Source organism: Trachemys scripta, chromosome 12 (genome assembly GCF_013100865.1).
Source record: "Trachemys scripta elegans isolate TJP31775 chromosome 12, CAS_Tse_1.0, whole genome shotgun sequence".
NCBI lineage: Eukaryota > Metazoa > Chordata > Testudines > Emydidae > Trachemys > Trachemys scripta.
Genome location: NC_048309.1, coordinates 1,236,073 through 1,248,498, shown reverse-complemented (window position 1 = coordinate 1,248,498; position 12,426 = coordinate 1,236,073). Strand labels below are relative to the sequence as shown.

The following is a 12,426-nucleotide window of genomic DNA, read 5'->3' as shown; positions in this document are numbered from 1 at the left end:
TGGAGCACAGGATCAGATCCAAGAGGTGAATATAGCTGGACCCCTTGGTAATAGTGACTATAATATAATTGAATTCAACATCCCTGTGGCGGGGAAAACACCACAGCAGCCCAACACCATAGCATTTAATATCAGAAAGGGGAACTACACAAAAATGCGGAGGTTAGTTAAACATAGGGTGACCAGATGTCCCGATTTTATAGGGACAGTCCTGATTTTTGGGTCTTTTTCTTATATAGGCACCTATTACTCCCCACCCCCTGTCCCAATTTTTCACACTTGCTATCTGGTCACCCTAGTTAAACAGAAATTAAAAGGTACAGCGCTAAAAGTGAAATCCCTGCAAGCTGTATGGAAACTTTTTAAAGACACCATAATAGAGGCTCAACTTTAATGTTTACCCCAAATTAAAAATCATAGTAAGAGAACCAAAAACGAGCCACCGTGGCTAAACAACAAAGTAAAAGCAGCAGTGAGAGGCAAAAAGGCATCCTTTAAAAAGTGGAAGTTAAATCCTAGTGAAGAAAATAGAAAGGAGCATAAACTCTGGCAAATGAAGTGTAAAAATATAATTAGGAAGGCCAAAAAAGAATTTGAAGAACAGCTAGCCAAAGACTCCAAAAGTAATAGCAAAAAAAGTTTTAAGTACATCAGAAGCAGGAAGCTGCTACACAACCAGTGGGGCCACTGGACAATTGAGATGCTAAAGGAGCACTCATGGATGATATGGCCATTGCGGAGAACCTAAATGAATTCTTTGCATCCGTCTTCACGCTTGAGGATGTGAGGGAGATTCCCAAACATGAGCCATTCTTTTTAGGTGACAAATCTGAGGAACTCTCTCAGATTGAGGTGTCATTAGAGGAGGTTTTGGAACAAACTGATAAACTAAACAATAATAAGTCACCAGGACCAGATGGTATTCACCCAAGAGTTCTGAAGGAACTCAAATGTGAAATTGCAGGACTACTAACTGCAGTCTGTAACCTATCATTTAAATCAGCTTCTGTGCCAAATGACTGGAGGATAGTTAATGTGATGCCAATTTTTAAAAAGGGCTCCAGAGGTGAACCCGGCAATTACAGGCCACTAAGCCTGACTTCAGTACCAGGAAAACTGGTTAAAACTATAGTAAAGAACAAAATTGTCAGGCATAAAGATGAACATAATTTGTTGGGGAATAGTCAACATAGTTTTTGTAAAGGGAAATCATGCCTCACCAATGTACTAGAATTTTTTGAGGGGGTCAACAAGCATGTGGACCAAGGGGATCCAGTGGATATAGTGTACAGTAACTCCTCACTTAATGTTGTAGTTATGTTCCTGAAAAATGCTACTTTAAGTGAAACAATGTTAAGCGAACCCAATTTCCCCATAAGAATTAATGTAAATAGGGGGATTAGGTTCCTGGGAATTTTTTTTTGCCAGACAAAAGACTATTATACACACATATACATAGTATAAGTTTTAAACAACTGAATACTGTACCCAGCAATACTGATTGTGAAGCTTGGTTGAGGTGGTGGAGTCAGAGGGTGGGCTATTTCCCAGGGAATGCCTTGCTGCTAAATGATGAACTAGCACTCGGCAGAGCCCGCAAGGGTTAACACATTGTTGTTAATGTAGCCTCACACTCTACCAGGCAGCACGAATGGAGGGAGGGGAGACAGCATGGCAGAGAGAGACAGAGACACACACCTTGTGTGTGAGAGTTGCGCATTGCCCCTTTAAGTACACTGACCCCACTCCAAGTACTCTACCTTTTTAAGTAGATCAGCAAGTTGAGACAGCAGCTGCTGACAGCAAGCTCCCTCCATCCTAAGCCCTGTCATGTCCCCACTCCCTCCTGCTCTGTGGATGGGGTAAAGGAGCAGGGAACACCCTTACATTAGCACGTCTTTCCACCCCCCCCCTTGAACAGCAAGCAGGAGGCTCCCGGGAGCAGCTCCAAGGCAGAGGGCAGGAGCAGCACATGGCAGTGGGGGGAGGGAAAGCTGAACTGCCGGACAACTGATAGCCTGCTGGGCAGCTGCCACACGGGGAGCTGATAGGGGAGCTGCCGGCCCACCCTGGTTCCAAGCCCCCACCAGCTAACTCCAAAGAGCTGGTCTTTCTGCAAACAGTGGACAAAGCAGCGGCTGCCAAACAATGTTATAAGGGAGCATTGAGATAATGTTGCCCACTTCGTATTTACAGTGTCACCTGAAAGTGAGAACAGGCATTCACATGGCACTTTTGTAGCTGGCATTGCAAGGTATTTACGTGTCAGATATGCTAACCATTCGTATGCCCCTTCATGCTTCGGCCACCATTCCAGAGGACATGCTTGTTTGCTGATGATGCTCATTAAACAAATAATGTATTAATTAAATTAGTGACTGAACTCCTTGGGGGAGAATTGTAGGTCTCCTGCTCTATTTTACCTGCATTTTGCCATATATTTCATATTATAGCAGTCTCGGATGATGACCCAGCACATATTGTTCGTTTTAAGAACACTGTCACAGCAGATTTCTAAAGATAGCTACAGCACTCGACCCAAGGTTTAAGAATCGGAAGTGCCTTCCAAAATCTGAGAGGGATGATGTGTGGAGCATGCTTTCAAAAGTCTTAAAAGAGCAACACTCTGATGAGGAAACTACAGAACCCAAACCACCAAAAAAGAAAATCAACTTTCTGCTCGTGGCATCTGACTCAGATGATGAAAATGAACATGCGTCGGTCCGCACTGCTTTGGATCGTTATCAAGCAGAACCCATCATCAGCACGGATGCGTGTCCTCCAGAATGGTGGTTGAAACATGAAGGGACCATATGAATCTTTAGCGCCTCTGGCACATAAATACCTTGCAACGCCAGCTACAAAAGTGCCATGCAAATGCCTGTTCTCACTTTCAGGTGACACTGTAAACAAGAAGAGGGCAACATTATTTCCTGCAAATGTAAACAAACTTGTTTGTCTGAGTGACTGGCTGAACAAGAAGCAGGACTGAGTGGACTTGTAGGCTGTAAAGTTTTACATTGATTTGTTTTTGAGTGCAGTTTTTTTCTTCACATAATTCTATGTTTGTACATTCAACTTTCATGATAAAGAGATTGCACTACAGTACTTGTATTAGCTGAAATGAAAAATACTATTTCTTTGGTTTTTTACAGAGCAAATATTTGTAATCAAAAATAAATATAAAGTGAGCAATGTACACTGTAAAATATTTAAATAAATGGTATTCTATTATTGTTTAATTGCACGATTAATCGGGATTAATTTTTTTAATTGCTTGACAGCCCTAAAAAAAAAAAAAACCCATACCAAAAAGGTGTTAAGAAACATGCATTAGAAATGGGAATCAAAGGACATGCCTGCAGCACAAAAAGAGTGAACTGTGTATGTTCAAGTTCTTTTATATCCTTTAAGAGAGAAGTAATTATTTCACTGTTAGTGAGAGGGTCGGACTCCCAGCCCACAGAAAGGGAACAGAACAGACAGCACAGGTGGCAGCAATAAAAGCTCCCACTCAGTGCCCTTAACCTTGACCTACAGGAACCACTTTTAGCGAGCGGTGAGTCGTTCGCTCTCCAGGCCCAGCCAGTCACTGTTCCCTCTGAAACGTGCAACAAGGAGAAAAATCAATGCCACGTGTGATGGTGGTTTGGGGATGTGAACATCCGTCTAGAAGGAATCAGGCAGAACACCAACTCCTGTTGCCAGGTTAAAAAGCCAGATGACAATGTCTTCTGGCTGCTGCTAACCTGTGCTGGATTTGAATAGTTCAAGGCTCTGCCTCACAAGCAATCCAGTCCCCTTTATCATTGACTAACATGTGAAGATCCAGACCCCTGGCTCAAGCTTTGATAAGTCCTACTCTTCCCCTGTCACCACTCTGGGTGAGGAGCCCTATTTCCAAAACTGCAACTCCTTTCGGAGACTGCAGCAACAACACAGATGTTGCTGGCGGTTTAATTGTGCTCTGTCCTTCATTGCTCCTTTATGGCCACTAAAAAAAGAAAAAAGTGTCAAGGGAAAAATTTTCCCCTTGTCATAGGTTTCCAGCTGGGATCCTGGTGAAGAGGCTGGTGAACATCACATTCCAAAAAAGGGAAAAAAGCCATTAAAAATCCAAATGGTAATTCCCACCCACGTGGCACAAGTGCTCCAGATATTTAGTTCCGCACGACGAGCTTAGCCACTTAGTATTAGAAACAACTTAGAGGCAGGGGGAGGCTTCCCCCTCGTCCTTGCCTTTGGAGCTTTTCTTTAATTAGCCTTAAGAAAACACAGCGCTCCTATCTGAACAATCCCCGTTTCTGGTTCTTTATTCAGTTCCCCACTGCTGCGCGTTACCCGGCCATACACATCATTTCTCACTGGCATTTGCTAGCAGCCTCCACAGACAGCTCAGTGCACCAGGGAGAACTGGACAGACACACTCAACATGCCATTGTGAGGCTTGGGCAGAGCCCAAGTCAACTCAGAGCAGATACGCTTCACCAGCAAAGAGAGGAGGAGGAGGACTGGGGAGTTACGGTGTGACACAAAACGGGCCTGGATAGGAAATGCACATTTATATCTGTTTCCCAAAAGCAGTTTCACCTCAGCTTTCACTAAAGCACCCCACCAATCTGGTCAATCAATGTTGCGAGGATAACATCTGGATACAAAAAAAGCACGCTGTTCAGAGGTCCCCACAACCTGTCGTCTGTTTTTGTAGGAGTCCAAATTCTTAGTGGGTTAGTGGACTGACCGATAGTGTTCTTTCACCTGATTTTCCAGGACAGAATTATACTTGCATCTTCCAGAAGCTACTTTACCTCAGTAATGCCTCACTAGGGGACGTTTCACCAAAAAATCACTTCTTGTGCATAAAATTCAGAACTGGGATTGTTCCACAGACCTATCAGGAATGTGAGCTGGATGGAGGATTAGATCAGTGAGATATTCAGATGTGAGAGAGTGGACTGGATGGAGACACAAGCACATTAAGAATCTCTGGCTATATCAAAGGGGAATATTGCATTGGGACAAAGGGGTATCACCCAAAAAGGAATGTGTTCTCCAAACTAGTACCTGGATTGATTACAGGTGCATTTAGCAACCAGCTGGCAGGGAGACACCACCCAATTTGTTTCACTAGTGGCAGTACTTGTTGACGCTGCTGGACATTTTTCCAACTCCTCTCGTGGCAGAGAGGTTGCTGGTGAGTAGTAGTAGAGTGTGTGTTTTCTGTTTTTTAGCTTTTTTAGGAAAAGGAGTTATGGATCTGAGAAGACCCAAGTAAAACAGAGGGAGAAGAGAAGAGGCAGAGCCTGAGGACAGAGGTGTCTGGACACAAGCTGCATGTGTTGTGGTTAAGTGTGAATGAGATCGAGAAGTCAGATATATGTACCTGAGCATGAGGTTCATCAGCTGTAGCCCCTCCCCTTTCAGGAAGCGATCTCGGTTGGAGCTCAGCATTAGACAGGAACAGAGAGAGTCAAACAGGTTCTCCATCATTTCCTGCTCCTCGGCCGTGCTTGGATTGTGTCGTTTAAACACCTGCATGCCAAAGGGGACAAAAAATGTAAGCCCTTACTTGGTTGCATATGAACACTGACATCAAACACAAATTAACATTTTGCAGGGCAAAACTTCAGAGTTTAACTTGTAAATTACCATTTTGCACAAGCCTGCAACTGTGATGGTAGCAACCACCCTCTCGGTGCATTACCCCCCATATCTCTGAGCCTTTCTCATTCCATTTGGCGTGACTGACTGTTATTGCCATGTCCCAAATGGCTGCTAGCAAATGGGATTAGAGCAGAGGTGGGCAAACTACGGCCTGTGGGCCACATCTGGCCTGTGGGACCCTCCTACCTGGCCAACCTACCACGACCCCACTAGCATCCCTCAATAGTCACTTATGCCATTCCTGACTTCCTCCCAACCAATCTCTGCCCAACAATTCCACATAATTGTTAGTTTTTCCTATGATTTTTTTCTTCTGCACCCCAAAGACAAGGCCTCCCCTGTTGTCACTAGTCTTTACTCCTGGTTATTTGCTTAGTTTCTTCCTCAACCTTTCTCTGTATGCATCTCAATGACTATGATACAGCTGAACAGTCCTTGATAGTGAACACCAGAAGTAGTTGTTGAGTGAAGCAAATATAAGCCTGAGCCTAGACCTTACCCACGCACGTCACTCTCACTTCAGCGAACAAGTAGTAGTTAAGGATACAAAACTGAGTAAACCCCCTTAAAGGGCAAATAGGCAATGTGGTCTAGTGCACTGAGCAGAGGATCCCAGGAGCACCCGAGTTCTAATCCTCGCTTTACCTCCAAGTCTTGATGTAGCTTTAGGTAAACCATTAACTTCTCTCGTGCCTCAGTACTCACATCTCTAAAATGGGGACAACCCCCATCGGGCTTGGAGGGAGAGCTCCCAGTGGAAGTTTCTAACGTACTAAGAAAGTGCTGAAGAGTGAGCATTATAATGCAACAATGTATACAAGCTGCCAAGACAGAACAATACCTAGCATCTGTTCCACTCCTGCTACTATTTTTGCTCACCACTATTTTCAACCCCAATCAGTGAGTCTCTCAATGGCAGACCAGAAGCAAACGAATTACTCACAGATAACTGCTGAAGCAGCACATCGATCCCATCCAGCTCCCCAAGCAATTCCCTGTTGTCTAGAAGGGAAAAAAAGAGAGGAAAAAATGAAGCTAACTGTCAGATTTTACAGCCGTCTAACACTGATACATCAGCAAACAAAATCAATACGGCTTGACAGAGTACAAAAGCTGCAGAGAGAGAGAGAGAGAAAGCAAGGGGAAGCCAGAGGCAGGAGAGTGCTGTCATGATCTGAAACAAGCCTGGATCCTATCCTAACAGAATATCAATACCAGGGCTGCATCTCACCATCATTATTCTGGAGCAGAATGGCCAGCACCTCACTGCAGTACAGCTTGTTGGCATCAAAAGGCATCTTTGCCTGTTGGAAAACACAAGGATGAGAAACCCCTCAGGGGCACTGCTCTGGGTGTTTATTTTGATGTAGAGAACGTGCTAAGCAGATCACCCAACACATGAGCAACGATTAAAACAAAACACAAACAGCAATAATCTTACAATCTGACTCCGTGCCAAGAAAAAAATTAATTCTTCTCACTGATTTAAAAACAACAATCAAATCAACTCTGATCCCTGCCGATATCCTCAGAGGTAAAAGCTTGTGTAACCAAGTACGCCTGGCAGTGGGCTTGGAAAGTCTACAAAATGGGATGCTGAACATGGCCTGCCACTGGGCACTTATAGGAAGAAATGTGTTGACAGATTTTCCATACCCACTTACAGAAATAAAGATTATACATAGGTCTGTACGCACGTATCCTCACCCCAGTGTGAACAACCTATACCCACCTCACCAGGAACTGAATTAGGGTCAAATGAATCACAGTGAAGCTACCCAGTGGCAAACACGGACCTCACACACCCTGAATACAGTCAGGAAACCAGAGTTCACATCTCTTTAATCTTGTGAAAGAGCCAGGTCTCTTTAGAGACCTTTGGCCAGAGCCTTTGTCCTACGTCTCCTCCTGAGGACAGGACCTCCAGCAGCACAGAGCCCTTACCACATGTTGAGGCACTGGTTTAATTCTCTTCTCCTGGAACCGGCACTATCTACTAACTCATCAACGCCACTTCTTGAGAAAAACAAGATTCTGCTTGCAGGTGCTGACTGGACGGAGACTTCTTATGCTTATCCCAGCCCACGATGTGGTCCTGGACCAGCACATCTGTTTGCATGCAAAGGGATAACGCGGTTGGCTCAAAAGAAGCCTGAATGCGTTCGGGGAATAAATCAGCAGCACGCTCTCGAGGACTGCAATGCAACTTAACAGATTGAAGGCTCACTCACTGACCAAAAAATAAATAAAAAGGGAACCAAAAGCCCACACAAAGCAAGGAAGGTATTTCCCATCCAATATTGAAGCAATGGGAGGGGGCAGGCGTGTGTCTGCGGTGGCAGAAACGTTCAAATCAGCCAAGTATTGCCAAAAGCAAGGGTCACTGAATGAAATTTCATTAGTGTGCACCTTCCCACAATGACAGCTGTAAACAAGAGCAAACACTGCCTGACCACACTGCACTTACACCCCACAGAAATTAAAACATGTCAGAATGAAGACAATGCCTGCCTTCAGCACCAGGCTTGCCAGCCTGTCAGCGTTCACGTTCGGCTGCACTAACCAGGGGAATCCAAGTGGTGATTATTTTGCTTTCCTAAGTTTCTAAGTCTTTCAGCTGTCAGAGTAATTACATAGCAGAAAGTAGGTCTGCATTTAGTACATACCTGCCTGGAATACAATTAGCTTTACTTTTTTTGTTTTTAGCCAAAAGAAACATAATTATGTTACCACCTGCAGTCAGAAATTATAGGTTACTTCTGCTAACAACTACGAAAGGGACACAGAGGAACATTTGCAGACTTATGCAATTGGTGGAATATATTTTGTGGTTCAGTTGCCTTTTGACTACTAAGGTGTTCTGGGGTAGGGGGGAGAGAGGAGGAGGTTCTCCACTGCTAGAGGTGCTAACTTTGAACAACACAAAGGCAAGGACTTGACCACTAGCATGCCCTCAGCATATGAATAGGGCTGTTAACTCACTGGCTGCAGCAGCACCCCACTCTCCCTTTTTAAGGGAGACTCACCTGCTATTTCAGACGGGATGTTTTCATGCACTCTCCATTGTTTTCAACAGACTCTTCGAGGTTAACAACATCTCAGCATTTTCCTTGAGGGCATCCAAATGCTGAACCCTTCTTAACCTTACCCAGCCCAAGGTGGGTCTTGGGCAAACAATCCTTGGCATGCAAAGGATTAAGTACTTGGCTCTTCCTCTGACCTATTTATTTCCCCTTCCTACCAGCTACTGGTTTTTCTGCAGAAGCAGTCAACAAGGCTGTCTTTTCCTTATTTGTCCACCAGCATTACCAGGAGGAACACATGTGACTCAGAAGACAAGTGCTTGCTAGCGCATAACAGCAGTGGAGAACATTAACATGTGGTACCAATGGTCTGGGCTTATTTCTTGGCAACAGTGTAATCAAAACAAAACACAGATCCTTCTGATTCAGAGAACATTCCCCACCACATCCTAATAGTTACACACAAGGGAGCGTGGAGCCTTAACAAGTGAAAATTACTAACATAGGCCCCGATCCTGCAATTGCAGACACCAGGGTGGACTACTACACCCACGCAGAGCCCTGTTGGTATCAATGGGGCTGCTTACAGGCAGAAGGGTTGATCTACATGGGTTCTCATTGCAGGATCAGGGCCATATTTACCAAACAGATCACATGAGAAACAAACAGAAAAGCAAAGTCTCAGAAAACACAAATTATTACAGAAACTCTACCAGCCTGAGACTCAAATTGGAACACTTCCCCACAGACTCCCAAAGCCCCATGCACAGGTGCTAGCATACAAAAGCATGTTCTTCTGATTTTTGGTGCTCCACAAAAAAATTCAAGAGGCACATTTTCCAGTCTGGAAGAGGGAAGGCTTGAAATCTATTGCACTCACAGGTGTTGGGAATGGAAGGGAAGGAGAAATTTAAGGGACTGTGAAATCTGTATTAAAGAGTCAATACTAGCCCTGGGCCTTTGGTACTTATGCCGGACATCACCTCAAGCGCAGCAGTTTCCAGGTCACTGGCTTGTTGCTTATTATTGAAAGATGAAAGGGGAATAAACTCACCTTCAGTCTCTTGAGCAACCATTGCATGAGGCCCTGCTGCGCAGCTTCCGTACACATCTCGGGCCGGAACTCTGCCATGTTCTCAACAATCGCTGACAAGAAAGATACAGATCATAGCCTGAGCCCATTTCGTTTCCATTTCTGCTCCAGTCCTCTCCCAGCTCCACACTGCTCAGTCCTCCCAAGGGCTGCAGTTCTTGTTTCAAAGTTAGAGGTCTTAGTTAAGCTAGGTATAGGGCACTGTCTCAATTTTCTTATTTCCACAGTGATCCATCTTCAGACCGTGCGTTACCAGCTCCTGCAGGGGGAGTCTGAAGAAGCTGTGAACTACCTTTCCCTCATCCCTAGCCAGAGTTCCTGCACCATCCCATGTGGCAACTCCTGCTGGGAAAGGCTGAATTACAAAGATTAGTTCCCACGCAGTGATGTGAACAAAACAAAGATTCCTACTTCCAGCCTCACATTCCTCCAGGTCTCAGGAAGGATGCAGAGCCAGAGAAATGACATCTTTAATTGAGTACCCAAAGTCCCTGACAGCACAGCTTTGAATGTTCTGCAGGTCAAATTTGAACTGGCCACAGAAGCATGTGTGTAAAAAGATGAAATGGAGCCCACCTAATGGATTACTCTAAAGAAACAGAATTTTTCAGAGAACAGCCTCTCATTTGCTTTAAGCACTGTGCTTTACAGAGAAACAATAACAAACATTTAAAATAAGCAAATACAGTACCTCAGTTGTTAACAAATTGTGGCCTCCAGAGACATACGTGGATGGTCACAAGGTACTAACACTCACTGTTTTCATTTGCATGAAGAGACAAACCAAAATATCTATTTTCCTAATATGATTTGTTATGAAGCAATTGTTGTGGTTGCCAAAAGGATACTACGCGACTGTGAGAGAGGAAGTTGATGACAGAATGGAAGCATTCTGCAAAACAGTCGCCACATTGCACAAAATTTGAGGGCCCCCAAAGTAATGTTGTTACAGCAGTGGTTCTCAACCAGGGGACGTGTACCCTGGGGGTACTCAGAGGTCTTCCGTGGGTACATCAACTCATCTACATATTTGCCTAGTTTTGCAACAGGCTACAGGAATAGAGACGTGCACAGATACAAAATTTGCATCCGCATCCGATCGGCGAAACACAAACATGGTCAGCGGCTATCTGCAGATATGCAGAGCTCTATACATAAAAAGCACTAGCCAAGTCAGTACAAACTAAAATTTCATACAGATAATGACTTGTTTATACTGCTCTATATATCAGTGGTTTTCAAACTGCAGGTGGCAACCCAGTACTGGGTTGTGGAATGTCAGGCACTGGGTCGTGGCGGCTCTGGTCAGCACTGCTGACTGCGCCGTTAAAAGTCCCGTCAGTGGCGCTGCCCAGCTAAGGCAGGCTAGTCCCTACCTGTTCTGATGCCGCACTGCACCCCGGAAGCGGCTAGCAGCAGGTCCGGCTCCTAGGCGGGGGGACCATGGGGCTCTGCGCGCTGTCCTCGCCTCGAGCACTGGCTATGGAGCTGAGGGGGAGGTGGTGCCCAGGGGCAAGAGCCACGCGGTGCCACTTGTGCGCCTCCGCCTAGAAGCTGGACCTTTGCTGGCCACTTCTGGGGCACAGCGTGGTCCGAGGACAGGCAGGAAGCCTGCCTTAGCATCGCTGCTGTGCCGCTGACCGCGAGCCGCCCTAGGTAAGCCCATGCCCCAATCCCCTGCCCCAGTCCTGAGCCCCCCAAACCTCTCATCCCCATCCCCACCCCCAGAGCCTGCACCCCCAGCCTAGAGCCCTGACCCCCTCCCACAGCCCAACCCTCTGCTCCAGCCCAGATCCCCCTCCCACACCCTGAACCCCTCATTCCCAGCCCCACCGCGCAGCCCTCACCCCCACACTCCAATCCTCTGCCCCAGCCCTGAGCCCCTCCCACACCCCAAACTCCTCATCCTCAGTTCTGTTAGGTCACAGACATCAATTTTCTTCAACTGGGTCGCCAGAAAAAAAGTTTGAAAACCACTGCTCTATACTAAAACAACAAGGAGTCTGGTGGCACCTTAAAGACTAACAGATTTATTTGGGCATGTAAAGTATCTCTTCAGGATTGGACCCAAAATGATGGATCTTCAACTGGACCCAAAACGATGGTGCCAAGTTACACCAATATAAACCCAAAGTAACTCCTCTGAAGTCAAAGGAATTATTCCAGATTTACCCCCAACTTAATGAAGAGTGTATGGCAGTCTGTGTTAAAGCCAGGATGGAAGTATATAGAGAGATGCTTTACCTGCTTCTTAGAAGTTTGTCTTAGACCTTTAGGGAAAAAAAACCTCAGAGCCTCTGCAGTGATGCTGTCACACCACTTCTTCCAGTAATGCCCTGTAAAATGATTTCCACTCTATCTGGGTTCCCCCACCACTGATTCCTTTCCTAATTTGCCTGAAAAGACCTAAAGGAAAAGCTCTACAGGTGACGTGAACCCTGCTCATGGTCCAACGTCCATGTTTTACAGAGCGCTGTACTACCAGCAAGATAAAAAAGGGAGAAGCTACTGCCTCTTTTATCCTAGTCACTCCGACAGGCAATTAGTAAAGATCTACATTACATTACACAGTATTGCACGGACACAATTATTTATCAAGGGTATGGACAATAGCACTGATTGTTACAAGTTTGATTGATTAAACAG

General features: G+C 45.4%; 1 protein-coding gene across 1 annotated transcript in view; it reads right to left on the bottom strand.

Annotated features, from left to right (window-relative positions):
* CTNNBL1 (catenin beta like 1) overlaps positions 1-12,426 on the bottom strand; it is a 92,698-nt gene that overhangs the window by 47,248 nt on the left and 33,024 nt on the right. The window contains exons 7-10 of the mRNA XM_034787124.1: positions 9,742-9,833; positions 6,896-6,968; positions 6,608-6,666; positions 5,384-5,532 (exon numbers count right to left, since the gene is read on the bottom strand). Coding sequence (XP_034643015.1) covers positions 5,384-5,532; positions 6,608-6,666; positions 6,896-6,968; positions 9,742-9,833 — 373 coding nt within the window. The remainder of the gene's footprint in view (positions 1-5,383; positions 5,533-6,607; positions 6,667-6,895; positions 6,969-9,741; positions 9,834-12,426) is intronic.